Below are 19,294 nucleotides of genomic sequence, written 5' to 3'. Positions count from 1 at the left end.
TGGCCCTGCCATACCAGAAAAACATAAAGGTTGAACAACTGAATATTCATCACAATAAAGCAGCATTAGCAATGATCCTGCGACACTTTGACGAAGAAAAGTTGGACATACTACTGATTCAAGAGCCCTGGATTGTTCAAAACGCTATTAAGGGACTTGGTACATCAGTTGCCACGCTGTTCTTTCCACAGGCAGCTGGTAAAATAAGGACATGCATAATGGTGACGAAGGGGATACAATGCATCCAATTGCCTCATCTATGCTTACCAGATCTTACTACGGTAAGAGTAGGGAGTGATGCCAATACCTTTATCGTGGCGTCAGCCTATCTACCATACGACTCTACTGAACCACCTCCCAGTCAGAAGGTAATCAGACTGATGGAGTATTGTAGGACGAAAAGGCTAGAAATTGTCATAGGATGTGATGCGAACGCACACAACATTGTGTGGGGTAGCAGCGATAGTAACAACAGAGGGGAATCTCTCCTCGAGTTTATTGAAAAATACAATCTGATGATTGCAAACAGGGGGTTAGAACCTACCTTCGTTGACGCACGAAGGTCAGAAGTTATTGACCTAACCCCGTGCTCAGGCGCAATGACACAGAAAATTGAGAAATGGAAGGTTACTGATAGACTAACAATGTCGGATCATCGGGCTGTACACTTTAAAATACTCTGTCGTCCGAAACGCACTAATAGTCAGAGGCTAGTAAGAATTCCTGAGAATACTGATCAAGTAACGTACTTGACGTTGTTGGCGGAATTATTACAAAACAGGCCGCTGAGGAAACTCAAGACCACATGGAATATAGAGACAGAAATCAAAGCAATTACTGCTGCGATGATTAATGCATTCGAAAACGCTTGTCCCCAAACCAGCATTGCAGAAAAGTCGTCGACACCTTGGTGGAGTCAGGATCTTGATGTAAAAAAATGGAGACAAGGAAAGCCTTTAATAAATACATAAGGGAGAAGAACTCCGAATCATGGGACCTGTATAAGGCCAAAAAGCGTGAATTTAAGAAAGCATTACGCAACCGGAAACGGGAGTCGTGGCGGAATTTCTGTTCGAGCATGAAGGGACCTCTGAAGTAAGTCGGTTACAAAAGATGATCACCAAAGATCCGGTCTCAAGACTTGGTTTAATCCGAAAGAAGGCTGGTACAATGACGGAGACAGTAGGTGAGTCTGACTTCAGGTGGCATTTCGATGGCCATCATGATGGACATCGAAGGAGCCTTTGACAAAGTAAGCTTTGATAAATTAAAATCTGCTCTAGCTGACCGAGAAGTCGGTTCACTCATTATTGGATGGATAGATTTCATGCTAAGGCAAAGAGCAGTAAACCTACAAAATGGAAGACATAGACTGAGAGGCAGAACAGTCAGAGGCAGCCCACAGGGAGAGGTGCTTTCACCATTTCTGTGGAACGTGACCATAGACTCTCTACTTCAACAGCTTGACTTCAAAGGCATACAAACAATTGGGTATGCGGACGATATAGCACTGATGGTGAATGGCAAGTTCCCAGACACCTCAAATGCGTCGAAAAATGGTGTAGGGAACAAGGCCTAGCCATCAATGTCGCGAAATCAGACACTATCCTCTTCACGAGAAAGAGAAGTCTGTCAATGGAGCCTTAACAACTTTTTGATAATAAAATTCGCATATCAAAGTCGGTGAAGTATCTAGGTGTTGTCCTAGATAATAAACTGACTTGGAATGAACATGTGAATGAAAAGATCAGGAAAGCGAAGAGAGCTCTATTTCAATGTAAGAGACTGTGCGGAAGACGATGGGGGATACCCCAAAATCGATGTACTGGATCTATACGATGATGGGCAGAGCTATTATAACACATGCGTCAGTTGTCTAGTGGTGTAAAGTCACCCAAAAGACAATAAAGACGAAGTTAGATAGAGTCCAGCGACTAGCCTGTGTTGGAATAACAGGCGCTATGCGAACTACACCAACACCGGCATTAGAGGCGATGCTAGGTTTGCTTCCGTTGGATTTACATATAAAGAAAACGGCGGTACTGGCAGCAATTCGCATGAACCGGAGCTCTACGTGGAACAACTTTGGAAAATTAGTGGGCCATCTAACGTGCACTCTATATCTCGGAATATATGTTTCCGTCTATCAAGCGGAACTTATGGCGGTCTCACATGCTCTGGATCACCTATTGAATTGTCAGGTATATCAGAAAAAGATTCTGATAGCGCTGGACAACCAAGCAGTTATCAAAAGCATGCAAAAGACATACATAACTAACAGTTTAATTCAAGAATGTGTAACGAAGCTCAAAGAATATGCTCATGGATATGAGGTGACGATCATGTGGGTTAAAGGACACATCGGTAGTGAGCAAAACGAGAATGCAGATGAACTTGCAAAGCAAGGATCAAGCCATAATTTCTGTGGCCCGGTACACAGAATACCATTGGGGTACAGCATGACGGCAGCCTATGTCTATAAGTGGATAATCTCACTTCATCTTAATAGATGGAGAGAGTTGAGCACTTGTAGACAGACCAAACTCATGTTACCTAAACCGTGGGCCAGAGAAGCAATAAAGGTGCTCAGCTATTCGCGGAGCACCCTAAGCTGGCTGACCTCACTAATTACTGGACATGGCAACTTCAAGTATCACCTTAAAAAGATAACTCTTGCTGAGGAAGACACTTGCAGACTATGTCTAGAAGAAAAGGAGACAGCGGTGCATATATTGTGCCAATGTCCAGCACTGACAAGTAGGAGGAAGACTGTCTTGGGACACCATTGGGTTGGTGACGACTTGGCAGGAAACCTCAAGCTAAATGAGCTGCTTGCATTTACAAAAGATGTAGTCATGCGAACGGAAGCCACTCCAGCTTTAACTCAATAACAACATCCGAGATTCGAAGGACGAAAAAGGATCGTTTCTTCGACTAATCCTTCACTTCAGTGGGGTCACTTGTCGGACAGTGCGCTGTCCCAACGTCCCACCATATATATAACCCTGAATCTTCACGTCATATAATAATTTTAAACCATGGGTTAATTTTTAGTCTAATTTTTATTTATTACATATTTTTTTGTTTTGCATCGTTGCTAACTTGGCACTAGCAATATATTATATTAAAAATCTGTCATTTCGCCATTTTTGCACCAAAAACTTATTATTATATTATTTTTTATTATTATAATAAAAAATATATTATTTTCAACACTTTTTTCTCGAAAAGGTATTATATGAAGTCAACTTTCAGTCAATGTTCGAAATTTGTTGAATATATTTTTATATAGTAGCAAAATCGACTTTGGTTGCTGGTTTGGCTCTCAAAGTCGATTTCCACCAAAAAAGTTCGTAGTGTGAACTCCGTATTAGATTCAATATGTCTTCGGAAAAATAGAGATGTTTGATATTTAAACATCCAGGTACGCATTTCCATTTTAACTCCAAAGAAATTTTAATTAAGTGAAAATTCGTATATTATTATAAAATAATTAGATTTTTTTAATGCTTTTGTGATTAAAATTCAATGCCGCCTTTTTTTCTAGTAGTATAATATTTATGCACCTTATTACAACTTTGGTATATTTCCTCGAAACGGATTTTTAATGTCAAAAAGCCGAAACAAACAACGAATTTGCTTAAAAATTTCACCTCATTACACAAAATTTTAAATATTATTTGAATAATCCACAAAATTTTATACACAGTTTTTCGAATGAATTTGTTGCTTTTCTTTTTTGATTTGAATAATCCAGAAAATTTTATACGCAATTTTTTTAATAACTCTCAGTTCCTTTTCTTTATCTTCTTTGGTCAACATTCTTGAACGATATTTAATTAGGAAAACATCGATTGTTATTTGAATAATGTTATCAATATTAGCTGATTGTTTTGGAATGGTAACACCGTTGTCGTTTGTTTGGCTTTCACATGTCATTCAGGATTGATTTTCATTGTTTATATTTACGGTGGGTATTCGTTTGTTATAAATTTTATTCCGAAAATAAATTTTACTGTGATAATTTTATCAATTTTAAGTAATGAAACTGACGTCAAATTATATTTTTGTTATTTTATATAATCTTTGTTTCAGATAATTGTTTGTAACTTACATTGATTCTTTCCTCGCTTCCTATTATTTTAAAACGTATTTTAATATGAGTGATTATGAATCGGATGACGAAAAATCTCAATTTGAGAAATTGAAATATGCTACTGTTCCAAAAGGAATGTCTGTCAGCGGATGGGATGATGACGAAGACGATTTGGTAGAAGAAGACAGTAACCCAACAGGTATTTTATTAAATAAAAGCAGTTGATATTTGGCTCCCAATCATATTTAATTTTTAGCAACTTTGGACCGATATATACTTTGGGCTGTAAATGCAAATAATATTGAAGAAACTACGAAAATCTTGAATTTGGATGGTAAAGCTGTGTTCGCCAAGGATGACGACGGTTACACTCCTCTACATAGGTAACAGATTTTTTTAAGGTATTTTACGCTGCTTATTACTTTTTTAAGGACATGCTATAATAATTTTATTGGCATCACGAAACTCTTACTTCAATATAATGCTGATATAAATGCAAAAACTCAACTTGGATGGACACCATTACATTCTGCGTGCAAATGGAATAATGCAGACTGCGTTTCAATATTGTTGCAACATAATGCAGATGTTAATGTACAATCTGAAGGACTCCAAACCCCCTTGCATATTGCAGCCACTGTATCCAGTTGTAGAAGCACTGCGTTATTGTTGTTAATGGATGTTAATATTAATAACGACTTACTTAACAATTCGGAAGATACGGCACAACAGATTGCAAAACGAAGCGGTATGACGTATCCAATATTTGAAATGGGAAATCCTGCATATAGAGTAGAAACTGGTTTTATTGAGTAGTATTAAATATAAAAATAAATTTACAAATAAAAACTATTTTGCCAATTCGGTACAAAGAAAATACCGTCTTTTATTCTACTTCTGAAACTAAAACTTCATGTCTACAAGTGAACGCATTTTCATCCACTTATGAAAATGTACAAGGCATTCTGATCACGAAACAAGAATTGGTATTGAAGTCTGCCCATATCCAATATTTATTTATGTTACGCATGTAAATAAGAACTCTAATATGTAAAGGTAGTAAGCCCGGCCATAAAAAGAGTGAAAGGTATTTCGCAAAACATTTGTATTAAATAATTTTAATATGCGAACAAAAACGTCTTAGTAAAATGAGATTCTTTAAACAGGTTAACCTTGAACCTGAATATCGAGCTACATCGGCGACCACACCACATCAATGAACCACTTATTAGATTAACTTTGAATAAATACTGCAATAACAAATTTTAATAACACTAATTAATTAATTTGAATATCATCACTTTTTAAACTTCGAGATAACAATATAAAAAAACAAGAAGTTTATGTGTAATTTGTTTATTGGTTGAATCAAGCAATTGAGCTTGCATTAGATGCGATACGCGGCCACAAGTCCGCACATTCTTTTGCAACAGGACCAGTTATTGCAGAACCTTTCATTTCGCCTTTGTTATTTACAATGACGCCTGCATTGTCCTCGAAATATATAAAAACACCATCCCTCCTTCTAAAGGGTTTTCGTTGACGAATTACCACAGCAGGCATAACCTAAAAATATGTCCATAGAAATTTAAAGTCAAATAGATATACATAATTAATTTATATATGAATATGAAACTGTCAATAATAAATATAGTATTCATAATACCACATTTCGATCATATGGCGATGCTATGTAGTTAGGAATGAATGCTCTTTATTTATTTATTTCAAATTAATCTCTCTAAATATGTTTACCTTTTTCCGTAACTCAGGTTTGCCTTTTTTAACCGTAGCAACAAACATGTCACCAACGCCAGCAGCTGGGAGGCGGTTTAAACGACCGCGAATTCCATGAACAGCAATCACATACAAATTTTTAGCACCTGGCGAAAGAAATATTAAAAATTGTCAAATGCTATTATTAATAGATATATACCGGTGTTATCAGCACAATTCATTACGGCGCCAACAGGCAAACCAAGAGATATGCGGAATTTTCCACCAGCGGTACCTCCACGACCTACATAATTAGATAAAAATATATTTATCACAATCTCATCCACTTTTAATTTATAACACAAAAAATTAAATTTAGATCCAGTTAACAATTTAAGTTTGGCGATTATTTGAGATTATTTCTACCTCTTTTAGACATTTTGGAGCTGGCCTTTGTGAAGACGGAAATTAAAAGAACAGTCACAAGGAATGCAAAAAACGATTACTACATTTATAAACGAATAACCAATAAAATTTATAAAATAATTAGGCAGCCCATACTTAGTATGTGTTTCTTCAAACTGGCATGATAAAAACATTTTTGCACAAGAACAGAAACCTTTGATATGGCGTTTACACTAGCCTGAAATGACTGATTTAAATCAAAAATCAAAGATGAAAAGCAAATAGATGATTTCTGTATACAAAATCTCATATGCGCAAATGAGATCCACACTCGCGCAATGGATCTCATTTTGTATAAATCAGTTCCAAAAAATTTGAAGTGAGTGACATATGCAAATGAATACATTACACCTACCATAAATAAAATTTTTTATGGCATTTTGACAGTTTGAGACAGCTATTTTTGACATACTTACAAAAAAAGGTAAGCAAATATTTGGTAGTTGCATTTCTGTGAAAACAATGCACCTCTTTTTGGAACTTCTATTACCCAAACAGTACTTAATTTTTCAGTTTACATTGTAGGGCACAGGCCAAAAAACAAATGAACAGGCAGGTTGACAAATTATCTGTTTGAAATTAGCAAACACTTTCAAATGAAGTGCTGACAAATCAACATTTTCAAATGCTCGTATGTATGCATGTACACCAGATTTTCCTAACGAAACTTATTTAGACAGAGTCATGCTTTTTCCTGCTCTCAGTGTACATGATGGTTTTGGTTATGATTACAGTCAAGTAACGAATAGTAAGGAAGAATAGTAAGTTGCAAAATTTAAATGCTATTTTAGTACCGAGTATGATAAATATATTAAGTTGCAAATAAATAAAAAATGCGAACTGCTAAAGATATGAATTATGACATGTGTATTTCAACTTTTGAACATATAAAATATATAAGAAATGTTACATTATACCGAGAAGAATAATATGAAATAATTATAGTGAACTGAACTAAGTATAATGACTCGAAATAAGATAAGTATTCCACTTTTAAAAATTTAAGAGAACTTTTATTTAAATGAAGATGGTTTAACGAAATCTGCGATACACTTTGGCTCTTCTTACATATAAATACGTATCATAGTAATTACCTTTTTTTATATTACTTTATAAAAATAAAATCCGTTTTATTGTTTTTACCTTAGAAACTAAACTTTTCATTTTCTATAATTTTTTTAATAGTCTTACTTCAGTAGAAACATGTCTATTGTCTACTAATAGACATTTCATATGTAGTATTTGCTATTACATATGAAAAATGACTAGAATATCACCCTGATGCATCAAGTCAACCAAATATGATGTGTAATACCCTCTATACCCACCGAATACTCCATGTTTTAATATTATATGTTAGTGTTGTATACTTTGTGAGTAACCGGTATGTAAATTACATATAAAATAAATAAATATTATAAATGGTTTCCTAGCAAAAAACTATTTAAACCCACGTTATGTAGTGTATCTCGGCATGAGTAAAATTATTGTTGTTTTCAATGAAAATTAAAAAATTGAGAGTAAAAACAATATGTCGGTTCAAATTCCGGCATGAGGACCGGCGAATTTGTCTCTCGGCACTAATACAAAGCAGTGTTGTTCAGTAATAAATTTCAGAACTTATACTATGTTTACATTACGAACTTTAGTGAACGAACTTTGCTAAAGTTGATTCAGCGTTTACATCAAAGAAGATTTTATCTTTTATAGAATGGAAACTCCGCCCACCTCGATCAAAACTAAGAAAAATTGCTTAAGAAAATTCATTTTTTATAACATTTTTGTCACACGTATTAAATAAGTGTGATTAAACCACACTTATGCCACTTTTACGCTCTTTCATGCTCTTTCAGGGCTGCTGCATAACTTTTTTTCAACTACTTACTGTACAAGTGTTTATTTAAGCAGATTTATAAATACTCATAAATGAATTTAAGTATACATTACATATAATTTAAATATTATTAAATTAAATGGATTTATTTACAATAACATATAATTATGTAAAAAAATTTTTTAATTGTAATTGAGTATGTTACACAATCATTTATACATTTTTCTTAGCTATTTATATATTTTTGATGTGCGAAAATAGTTCAGAAGGGTTTCATATAATATGTTGAAAGCAATTAAAATCTATTTTAACTTGAAATTCAAAAAATATGTTTTGAAATTAAATTCAGTATAATATCATGTTAATAATGTTTTTCATTTAAATAGCTTTTTGGAATAAATTGGGTATATTATACAATGAAATTTAAAGTTATATGACATTATTATATACAATTTACAATTGCATGTAGCATAAAATTCACACATCTATGCAAATAAATTATATACTGAAAAATAGAAATAATTAATTTTTATAATAATTCAGTGTTAGATATATCAAAAGTCATATTATAATTTATTTTACTTATTTTCAGAAATAAATAACTGAGTATATAGCATTGTTCACTTCAAGAAATATAATATTCCAAAATTTATTTAATATATATTGGTTTTCGTTAGAAATTGTAGAAAATTATTTCGAAATTAAATAAATTTTTAAACAATCGCAATAAATACTAATTTTATTGCTTGCACGGCCACTCCATTATGGTGAATGCATTTTTAAAATAGAGCATTGCCTAAGAAATTTTCATTCTTATTAATTCGTAAAACGAATTTTATAGTCAGTACTGAATAAATAGTTGCGTGAGGGTGCGCACGCATGTCAACGAGCATGGTTCGATTGCTGCCTACAAAATTTCATTTTATGATTTCGTAAAACGAATTTTGTAGTCGTTGATGCGCAAGGGTGTGTGCGCACATCGTTAATTTTTAATAAACATTTTGTGTTAATGAATTAAATATTATAATTTGTTTTTATTTTATGTATTATTAGTTTTGGGGAAATTTTCTTAATACTTATACAAAAAGTTGTGTTGCAAAATAATTGCTTCATACTTTTTTGATGTTTTCAAAAATTTTAGTTTTTAAAAACATTTCAACATTCTTTTACTGCAAATAAATTCAAACAACATGAAATTAATTATTATAGTATTCTTTTTTAGAGACACATCTAACACACACATTCGTTATCTTTTATGTATTTAAAAAATATACACTTAACTCATTTATTTATATATAAATTTAATTTTTATTATAAAATACACTTGATACAATTTATACAATTCTCAAACGGTTATAGTTAGACAAATAAGTAAATATGGAATAAACATGTTTATAATAAACTTAATATTAAAAATGTAGCATCTTAAAATACTTAAATACAGTAGTTGTAAAACATATAAAAAAACAATAGTGATGGTATTTTTTATTATTATTTGCACAGTACTGTATATTAATAGACCAATACGAAAACTTGCCAAAGAAATATTTCATACTTCAAATATTTCACAGATCTCACAGATCCTTCATCATCGGTTGCTGGAAATTTGTGTAACGTCTTTTAAGTGGCACAGCCTCTAACACAATGTCTTGCCATCTACAAAACATTAATTTATTAATTATATGCACTAGTATTTTTAAAACATAATTATTATTATTTACTTACTTTATTATTTCAAAAAAATTTATAATTAAATCACCTTGATCATTTTTTGCTTTATACTTTTTCTAATATTGGGCGCAAATTAGTTTTACTACTTTTTAACAATCAATTGCCCGGTAATTTGTTTTTAAATATAGCGAAGTGCATTCAAATTTTTTGTCAAGAAATCAAAACAGAGAACCAAAATTATGCTCCCTGTTGCATTCATTGCCCATAAAATTTTTCTTAAGAGTAACTTAAGGTTTGTTATGTAGGCCTAGGTAAAGGATACGTATTGTTAGTGAAGAAAAAAAAAAAAAGAAAAGAATAGTTTGATTTTACCTGGGTTGTCCCACGCTGTCCAAGAGCACCTTGCAGGTATAGGACGCAGTATCCCCTTCAGTATTCCTCTCGCCAGCAGTAGAAAATCTGTTTTTATATTATAAAATCTGTTTTATATTTTTATTTTACGTTAATCACTAATAAAAAAAATAAAGATAATAAAAATTAACATGTGCATTGCGCGCACATTCCAAGCAAAATAATTGAAAGCTTTTGATTCTATTATTGTCTTTTGTTTTGGTTTGTAAGATCGCGGCGAAAGCTCATACACATTCCGAACTTGAAAGTTTTAGTGCTGCCAATAGGGCAGAGCATTTAAATTAGGAGTTTTATTGTGTTAAATATTCGGAATGTAGAAAAAGAAAAAAAAAGAAAACCAAAACAAACAAAATGTTAGGAGAACGGAAGGTTCTGCTACCCCGCAAATTTTTGGTAACTGAAAAAAAAATTTAAAAAAAAGGCCAGTTACAAGTATTAGCGGTGGTATAAAATTGGGAAGCGGAGCTGAAAAAAGGATCAGTTTTGGCGAATCTAGATGGTGAAAGGTTGTGTTAACAATCAGAAGACTAACAAGAATTTTAAATATTATATATATAATTTTGGCGAAAAGTTTTTTTTTGTTTGTGAAAACTAATGATATTGTTTGAAAGAATACTGATATAGTTAGATCAGTTTGTTTTTTTTTTTAAATTCAACATTGTGAACAAGAACGATATTCTATAAAAATTAGAATATAAAAGTTACTGCAAAAGTAGCAGTTTTGTTGAAATAAAGTCTGTAAGAGTGACTACGTATTGTGAACAAGAACGAAATTATATAAAAATTAAAATATAAAAGTTATTACCAAAAGTAGCAGTTTTGTGTATATAAAGTATTTAACATTTGGCTACCTAGAATTCCAAACTGTGAACAGTAAAATGTGGTGAAAGTTGACCTAGAATAGGGAGTACAGTAAAGAATTGCTGAGCACCGCAAACAGACAGCTATATTAACGGAGGGCAAAAGGATAAAAGAACCAACTGTATAAGTAGCGGCATTATCAGGTATTTCAACATCAGTTCTATTGAGAAAACATTGAGGTCGCAGATTGTAAATTCGCTGATATTTTATAAATTATTAAAAGAAGAAATTATATAAAAATATGGAATTATATCTATTTGAACTTAAGTTTTACTTGTAAAAATCATTAATTTTTTTATATATCCGTATTTTCTTTTAATTTTTTTTGAATTTTTTTTCTATTACATTACAATAATTATTACATTACAATATAATAATATTTATAGTGAATTTAAAAAAAAAAAAAAAAAAAATCAATTTTTGTATCTTTTAGTTTCTTTATTATTTTTAGTTTCTTTGAATTTTTTTATTGTTTTTAATTAATACATGAATAATGAATACATAAATCAAGTTATTGTGAACATAAATTTTTCAAAAGACAGAAAATCTCTTTAAGCACATTAATAGTTGCTTTGCAATATAGACACGGATTCATGTGTTTTACATAAACTCTCTCTATTTAATTTTTTTTATGCAGCTAGGTAACTGGAGCGCGCGAGGTGACGGTATTTCAGCGGGGCTAGTAAGTACCTGGTATAAACTCAATTAAAAAAAAAAATAATAATAAACGCAGGTTGATAGTAAAAAAAAAAAAAAAATTGATGTGCATTAGAGATATTTTTATCTAATTTGATTTAGATATGTACTTAATTTCAATTATATTTATAAGTATACATATAAGTATATAACAATAGATGATGGTTAAAAATATTAGTTTTTTTTTATGATGTATGAATAAATTTTATTTCATTTGTCAGTATATATATATATTTTTTTTTGTTTTCTCTCTTTTTGTTATTATTACTTTATAATAAACAGATAAATAAAAGAAAAAAGAGGAAAGATTTAAATTTAAACCAGAAAACTTTTGTTTTTGATTACACTTATACAAATTAATATATTCTTATGTGAGTGGAACTGTATTCGGCTAATAGCAATAGCCTAATTATGATTTAGACTCCAACTGTTAGCTCTAGAGGTGTGCTTCAGGTAGATCAAGGGGGCCTAGCAAAAATAAAATCAGTTAAGTAAAGAGAGGCACAGTAAACCACGGACGTGCCTATTGATCAATATAGAAGTATGGCTACTGTCAATGAATGTATTGAGGGACCAATGCCGCAGGTTAGCTATGAGGAGCATCACTGCATTGTGAAAGAAATGATACAAATGATGCGTGCTCTGGACGTGAGTCCTGGAGAAGCCGGACGTTCTCCCAATAATGACACACCTGCGGCCTGTGTAATAATTTCAAATGGAAAAAAACAATGCCCATCTTCTACGATGAATGTTTTTTTAAATTTAAGAAACCAAAAATATAAAAGAAAAAAAAAAAAACATTATGTCTGGGTGGTTAGGTATTGTCTGTTGTTTTTTTGTCAGTAGTATGAAGTGATGGAAAGACCAATTGAGTTAAATTGAAACAAAAAGGATAGAAAAGAAGAAAAAAAAACAAACAAAAAAAAAATTGAATTATAAAGAATTAGGATTATATATGCAAGTTTTGAAATTGAAAGATATATATTAGTTTTAGTAATAGTTATTAATCTACCTAGTTATAGTAAGTGAATAGAAGAATGTATATAGAATATATATATACCTATGAAGAAGATATAGTTTATTTTTTTGTTACGAAAATGGATGGAAGTAAGTCATGACATGTTTTTTTTTTGTTCGATGTCAGCAGTAGGATTTGAGTAGCCAAGAACCCCACCCCTAAACCGGCGAGCATACCGGGCTTGCCACCATGTCATGCAGGGCACTTAAATACTATAACAAACCATCTGGGCTGACACAACAGGTTCTTATTCGGAGCAAGTTAAGATCCGTATTCGGAGCGAATAAGGACCTAAATTTGCTCAATTTGGAAATAAATGTACGTTTTGAGATGGTATTAGTGCAATTTTTGAGAGTGTGTTTGTTATTTTCTGTTGTGCTCATTTAAGTTTCCGTTCTATATAAAATCTTCTTTGCTTTTAATGATCTTTAAAAATATTTTGAAATTCTTGGAAACTAGGAATTAAATTCTAGTAAATTCTGAACTGCCTTTTGTCATAATCTTTACTAAATCTTCAATATTTAAGTGCAGAATTTAACTCATTGCCGCTAAAAATTTTCTATAGAGTACGCTATTTATTTAGTTTAGAACCGAATTCGGTCCGAAAACGGTTCTAGGGAATGTAAAGTTGAAAATATTTGTGTGATTTGTGTGCAATTTTTGAGAATAAATTTATTATTTTGTTCCGTTCACAATAAAGTTTCCATTCTTTTCATGTTCCTATATCCATTCAATTCCTGTCTTAAAAAGTTATTATTAGGTTGGTTCTGTTGTGTTTTGTTGTTATTATTGTTACAGTTTTTACTTCAATTCAGTTTTTAATAATTGGCATTGGCATCGTAAAATCAAGCAAATAATTATTTTTGATCTGAATAAGATTAAGTTTCGCAATGGAACTGTCACAGTTAGAGGAAACAAAAATTGTAATTAAGTCGCTTCTTAAATGCCATCAGCATGAAGTTACTGTAGGCAAGCTAAGTCAAGACTTTTACAAAAGTGAAGGATATCAAATACCCTTTGCAAAACTAGGTTATTCAAGTTTAGAGACTTTTTTGCGATCTCTCGGTAATCTAGTAGAGGTATAAGAATTTTACATATTTGATATAAACAACTGATATTAAATGATTTCAAGGTTTGTGGAAAAGGTTACAGTGCAACTTTAAAGTTAATTCAAAATGAAAACCTTGCTCTAAACTCTGTAAGCTTGGCCAGTAATGCTAGTAATAGGGAGTTAACTGCAGATATTTTTACTGAAATTCAGGATGAAAAACCTACAGTGAACTTACGCAGAAAATCAGAAGATGATGTTGACTTGCCTCCCAATTGCATGAAAGATTTTAAGGTTTGTAATTTAGTTTCAAGTATCCTATTGAAATGTACTTTTGACGTTAAATTTAATTCTGAATTAAAATACAGTTAATAAGATTTATTTTAAACTTTAAGTCACTCATATAAAGAAACCCTTTTAAGTACGCATTCTATAAACACTTATTATGCACAATTGTCCAAACTACTATAAAACAAAATGTTCAATTGTTTGTGTCAGAAATTACCAGAACCTTCAACAACTTTTAAGAGAGGTCCCATTAATCGAACTATTGTATAAGAGAAATCATGTAACGGGATACTGTGACGATTGTTAAAACAGATAAGACGCAATAGATATAGAAGCTACTTTACTTATGATTTGTGTCTCCACTTGGTATGTTTCTAATGAGAAATTTCCCCTTTATCTTCAAATGTCCACAGTAATAGAAGAAGTTGAAAGGCGTAACATGTACAGTGAAGAACATAATTTTTGGCACAGCAGGCGTATTGAAATTCAACACTGTTTTAATATGATATTAAATTTATTTTATTTTATTATATTATTTCTTATATTTAATTTAATATTTAAAAGCCAAAAAAATGAGTACAATTGTTGTTGTTTCCAATCCAAATTTTAAATTGGAGAATGAGAGAAAAAACAATATGGCTGTTCAAACTCAGTCATGAGAGCCGGCGTATTTGTGCCCCGGCACTAAGTTAAACCAGTGTTTAGTAATAAATTTCAAAATTTGCGCCTTTTAGGAGCAAATTACTACAGTTCTAATACGTTTTGGGAATAAAATCGCAGTAAGCAAAATAGCCTTTTTTGTAAACCGCTAATAATATAATTATTACACTTTCTGATTTTAAAGAAACGGATAAGTACTGTTAACAATTATTATAAGATAATATAATAATAAATTAACATTATTACAGCGTCTATAAGTTTTTTCTTGCTACAAGTTGAAAGTAAGCATACCTAAATTTCCTTTTAAATTTAGACACATCCAAGAAGTAATAAATATACAAAATTGACAATACTGATGTATTGTCTGATTACTGATACTGATTCTGGCATAGCCAGAAAGAGCGAATTTTGCCGTGCATAACATGGCCCTTAGTCTGAACAAAATTATTAGCACACTTAGGTTTTAATGAACTCTTAACACAATTTCATCAATCTGATAACTTCTTTCTGGAAAAAACATGTTATTCCTATATTGTAGTTACCATAAATGTTTTTTAAATTTGTTTTTTTATATTTGCAAAAAGTTTGGCAATAATTTGGTTATCACTGTATGTATTTCGCCTTCAGGTTCACCCGAAGTTACTCGCCAGGGAATTAGTCCAACTTCAAGAACATGGTTTCGACTGAAAAGATTTCAGTTGAATATTTTAATTATTTTAAAATTTTAAGTCAATAGAATCAAACAGCGATCTGATATCCTCCTAAAATGAAGATACTCAGTATTATTTGGTGTTTTAAGTCAGTGCAAATAACTGGGAGTTATTAAAAATAAATTATTAAAGACAAAAAATCACTGTGATGTAAATAAATGTATTGTGCATTGCTTTAATGTTTACATATATATATTTAGGCTTTATATAAATTTTAGCATGGCTTGGGGTTTGTTGTTTTATAATTTATTTGAAGACAATAATACCATCTAATTGAGAAAGCTTTCTCTAAGCTTTCGAAGCCTATATATGTAAACGACAGATATCAGTGTCGTATATTTCCATCCTATTAAAGTGATACCACAGACTAAAATAATTCGTAAAGGGACCCAATAAAATTTTTGATTCTCTGCGCAGCAAAAGTTTATTGCTTAATATTTCTATTGCTGGGATAATAAATCGTAGGCTTACACTATTGAACCAGTGATCTGCAAATTTATTTTCTTCATATTTCTTGACAACGTAATTGAATGAATTTTTTGTGAGTCCCCAAAAAGTTATAAGATCAATTGAGGGCACATCTCTCTTAGCTAGAGACAAATTGCAATGAAACTTTTCATTGCTATCATATTTTGGGACTCAGTTTATCATTACAGTATTGAAATTCTCTAACATATTGAGAATTCTTAGACAATTTTTGCTATTTTTGATGTTATCGCAGTCTGGTGGAGTATGCGAAAGTGGATTCTTAACATTCTTTTCATATTCTTCGATAACATTCTCTCGAATATATTGCAATATATTGTAAAAGGTTACTAAAAGAGAAAATGCACAAGTCAAAGTAGAGTACTTATCGCTTGACAAGATAGACGGGCGGGGGTGAAGCACAACACCCGTTTATTGAAGGATTAGCCCCCAAAATAAGATGGAATAGCTACGTCTTTAGCGTAGCTACTGGGGTAGATATTTCTCTTCGCAACTTGTGGGAACAAAATGGATTTAAATGAAAATTTAATAAATCTAAGCAGGTCGAAGTGGTTGACGCTGATAAGGTGGACAATGAGGCCTCACAGGCCGATCTGATAACCGTAGCTTCAGATACTACGACGCATCGCAGTCATGTAACCACTGAAATGGTGAACGAAGAAGCCCCTGATCTCGACTTAGCAATGACTGATCTCGACTTAGCCGAGCGTATCCTTCTGAATAAAAGGGAGAAGCAAAAGCGAAGAAGACAAAGGCAAAAGGCTGCAAAAGTCACAAGATCGGTTGAACAACTAGCCGATCGCTTTAGCGAACTATGTGGAGTCATCGCTGGAGAATGAACACCTGGCAAAGGGGCATAAGGGTGGTTGCCCTGATACTCCGACAGTTCAACTCCTTCAACTAAGATAATAGTCAAGCTAAATCGGCGGTCAAAGACCCAACTAAAACACCGGGGGAGTACCTCACCAGGTACTCAACCGACACGCATTGGTTGGTAAAAGGACTGTTGGTAGGCGTGGTGCACAACCTTTAACGGCTGATAACGGCTGACGCAAATCGGACTTGGGATAAGGAAAAGCGGACAACCCATACAGGGTGTCAACTAACCAAAACTTATAGGTCAGAAGGCTGGGGTCAAACAAGGTGGAAAACCAGCAGCGGTTGCTAGCCAAGTGGAGTCGCAAACTAGGATGGCGGATCAACTGCCTAGCACCAGAAAGACTGCAAAAAAGCAGAACTCTTACAAGCGGGCAGTAAGAGGTGCAAACGATGGCAATGCTCATAAGAAGTCCAACATCCAGGCAGTCAGGACAGATCTCAATATGGGTATAATTGATTTAAGAGTCGAAGGACCTCTGGGCGAGAACCATTAAGTTGCTTTCAAAGCACCTTTGTTGAACACCGTGGAGCCGCTAGATGATGGAATAGGTGACATTGGGTTTATAGTAATGCTTGCCTTGAGGATGGTTACATTACCATTAAATGTAAAAACCAGCAATCCATGGCTAGTCAGCACGGTAACTAAGTTGGAACGCCTTTGGAGATTATTCTTATTTGTCTACGACTCTACTGTAGGCAGGGAAAGTATTCTCAGCAGACCACAGAAGCAAAACGGCTGTGTTAAAGACACTTCGAAATGGAAGGTCACTAACTTAAGTAAGTTTGACGATGCAGGCAATGCTGGCGTTATGCTTATACTGTGGTGCTCTAAAGAAGACGCTGAGGCGATTCAGACCGCAGGGAGTAGGATCTACTATTGATTCAAGAGCCCTGGAATGTTTAAAACGCAATTAAGAAACTCGGTACATCATGTCACGCTGTACTTTTCACAGATAGGTGGAGAAATAAGGGCATGCATTATGATGCATAATGGAAGGGGATAATCTACATCCAATTGCCTCATCTATGCTTACCAGACTTTACTACGGTAAAAGTAGAGAGCGATGCAAACACCTTATTGTGGCATTGACCGGACTGCCATCACACGCTACTGAACTACCCCCAGGGGAGTATTGCAGAACGAAAAGCATAGAAATCGTCATGAAATGCGATGCGAACGCACGCAACATTGTGTGGGGTAACAGCAATAGTAACAACATTTCAACAGTATTGCTTTCAAATAATTCAAATACAGAAAGTGCGAGTGTTTAAATCTAAAATTTGCAAAATGACATCCTCATACTTAGATGCTTAAAATTCCCCTGCTTTTGTTTGAGCTTAGAAGTGTATTTTAAATTACTTCAATCTTTAATATCAATACAAAATAAAACAACAAATTGCGTCAAACGAATAAAAGCCAAAAATGAGTGTTCAGCCTTCTCCCCCTGAGCACGAACTAAACAAGTTATTGAGGGAGTAAGTATACAAACAAATAAAGTCACTAATTTGTGGCCGTCTTCTTCTGCACGCAAAAGTGATCTTCTCATAGCGCATGCACATCAAAAACTTTTTCATCGAGTGCTAAATGTGGATCTTCATTGCTAAATTCTCCATCAACAAATGTTTCACAGCAATGACATGTATCAGAAAAAAAAGAAAAATGTTTGTAATCAAAAATTACCAAATTGAACAACAAATACTTACGAACACTTGAACAACCTTTAAAGTGCTTCCAAACAAGACAGCGGCAATAAAATTCAGAGAGGAATAAATAGATACATTCTTATTACAAAGAGGAGACGCAGCCCTATGACAAAACCAACTAGTCAAGTAACAAAACAAACAAAATTAGTTCAAAACCATTCCTCCTTAAATAAAAGGAGGCTCCTTTAAAAGGACATTTTAACGGAGATAACATACATTATGGGCGATAAACATTTCTACGTGATTACACTCTTGAAAAGAAATGTAAATAGAACTAATACTCATAAAAAAGACTTATTTAAATAAAGAAAAACTATACACTTCTCTGATTTCAATAACAAAAGCTATTACACCTATTAGTTAAAAAGTAGCAAAGCTTTAAATGTGGTAATTAAAGATGTAGAATATTTCGTACCGGAATCCGATATAAAAGTGACCTTGATAGAAGCGGAATGTGAAACAAAGTCCATCTTTAATATTAAAAATAAAGATAATATACCTCAACCAATATATAAATGTAAAAAAATCTCGCTACAGGAGAAGTATACCCAATTTACAATCTTCGTTATCTTTTACATCGAAGGATAACAGTAGAAGAACCTTTTAAAAGAAAAGATCAAAAACAGTGCACTAACTGCCAACAATTTGGCCATACTCGAGCCTATTGCACCTTACCCAGTGTATATGTAATATGTGAAAATCTACACAAATCTTCCATATGTTCAAAACCTAAAGAAGATGCGTGTGAAAA

The 19,294-nt window shown here is 32.7% G+C and overlaps 4 protein-coding genes across 5 annotated transcripts; 3 read left to right on the top strand and 1 right to left on the bottom strand.

The window, feature by feature from the left end:
* Positions 1 to 71: 71 nt before the first annotated feature.
* On the top strand, positions 72 to 971 carry LOC119675375. The gene has a single exon (XM_038086572.1). It carries the CDS (start codon positions 72 to 74, stop codon positions 969 to 971), a length of 900 nt encoding a protein of 299 aa, XP_037942500.1.
* A 2,889-nt stretch (positions 972 to 3,860) lies between these two features.
* Positions 3,861 to 4,967, top strand: LOC119680471 (ankyrin repeat domain-containing protein 49-like). 2 transcript variants are annotated; one of them, XM_038093292.1, is made up of 4 exons: positions 3,861 to 3,970; positions 4,096 to 4,295; positions 4,353 to 4,479; positions 4,528 to 4,967. In XM_038093292.1, the coding sequence occupies exons 2-4, from the start codon at positions 4,160 to 4,162 to the stop codon at positions 4,910 to 4,912; spliced, it is 648 nt and encodes a 215-aa protein (XP_037949220.1). In that variant the 5' UTR covers positions 3,861 to 3,970; positions 4,096 to 4,159; the 3' UTR covers positions 4,913 to 4,967. The 2 variants fall into 2 exon arrangements, with proteins under 2 accessions (XP_037949220.1, XP_037949221.1); XM_038093293.1 differs by lacking the exon at positions 3,861 to 3,970 and adding an exon at positions 4,015 to 4,039.
* Positions 4,968 to 5,436: 469 nt separating this feature from the next.
* Positions 5,437 to 6,339, bottom strand: LOC119684630 (60S ribosomal protein L23). Its single transcript, XM_038098711.1, has 4 exons — positions 6,239 to 6,339; positions 6,033 to 6,116; positions 5,852 to 5,979; positions 5,437 to 5,662 (listed from the first exon to the last, which is right to left on the bottom strand). Exons 1-4 carry the CDS (start codon positions 6,249 to 6,251, stop codon positions 5,465 to 5,467), a joined length of 423 nt encoding a protein of 140 aa, XP_037954639.1. The 5' UTR covers positions 6,252 to 6,339; the 3' UTR covers positions 5,437 to 5,464.
* A 7,205-nt stretch (positions 6,340 to 13,544) lies between these two features.
* On the top strand, positions 13,545 to 16,799 carry LOC119675373. The gene is made up of 3 exons (XM_038086571.1): positions 13,545 to 13,847; positions 13,901 to 14,110; positions 16,503 to 16,799. Exons 1-3 carry the CDS (start codon positions 13,659 to 13,661, stop codon positions 16,797 to 16,799), a joined length of 696 nt encoding a protein of 231 aa, XP_037942499.1. The 5' UTR covers positions 13,545 to 13,658.
* The last annotated feature ends 2,495 nt before the right edge of the window (positions 16,800 to 19,294 follow it).

The sequence above is a fragment of the Teleopsis dalmanni genome, chromosome 2 (genome assembly GCF_002237135.1).
Source record: "Teleopsis dalmanni isolate 2A chromosome 2, ASM223713v2, whole genome shotgun sequence".
Lineage (NCBI taxonomy): Eukaryota > Metazoa > Arthropoda > Insecta > Diptera > Diopsidae > Teleopsis > Teleopsis dalmanni.
The sequence above is the reverse complement of the archived record's forward strand: the minus strand, read 5'-3'. Positions and strand labels throughout refer to the sequence as shown.

What these genes read in the sequence shown, in the direction of transcription:
- LOC119675375 (XM_038086572.1), top strand. Translation starts at nt 72, where the DNA reads ATGATCCTGCGACACTTTGACGAAGAAAAGTTGGACATACTACTGATT.
- LOC119680471 (XM_038093292.1), top strand. Translation starts at nt 4,160, where the DNA reads ATGAGTGATTATGAATCGGATGACGAAAAATCTCAATTTGAGAAATTG. An exon ending in AGAAGACAGTAACCCAACAG is followed by an intron (nt 4,296 to 4,352) that starts GTATTTTATTAA and finishes TTTAATTTTTAG; the next exon opens with CAACTTTGGACCGATATATA. An exon ending in GGTTACACTCCTCTACATAG is followed by an intron (nt 4,480 to 4,527) that starts GTAACAGATTTT and finishes TACTTTTTTAAG; the next exon opens with GACATGCTATAATAATTTTA.
- LOC119684630 (XM_038098711.1), bottom strand. An exon ending in GAATTGTGCTGATAACACCG is followed by an intron (nt 5,980 to 6,032) that starts GTATATATCTAT and finishes TTCTTTCGCCAG; the next exon opens with GTGCTAAAAATTTGTATGTG. An exon ending in AACCTGAGTTACGGAAAAAG is followed by an intron (nt 5,663 to 5,851) that starts GTAAACATATTT and finishes ACATATTTTTAG; the next exon opens with GTTATGCCTGCTGTGGTAAT.
- LOC119675373 (XM_038086571.1), top strand. Translation starts at nt 13,659, where the DNA reads ATGGAACTGTCACAGTTAGAGGAAACAAAAATTGTAATTAAGTCGCTT. An exon ending in CTCTCGGTAATCTAGTAGAG is followed by an intron (nt 13,848 to 13,900) that starts GTATAAGAATTT and finishes AATGATTTCAAG; the next exon opens with GTTTGTGGAAAAGGTTACAG. An exon ending in ATTGCATGAAAGATTTTAAG is followed by an intron (nt 14,111 to 16,502) that starts GTTTGTAATTTA and finishes AAATCTAAGCAG; the next exon opens with GTCGAAGTGGTTGACGCTGA.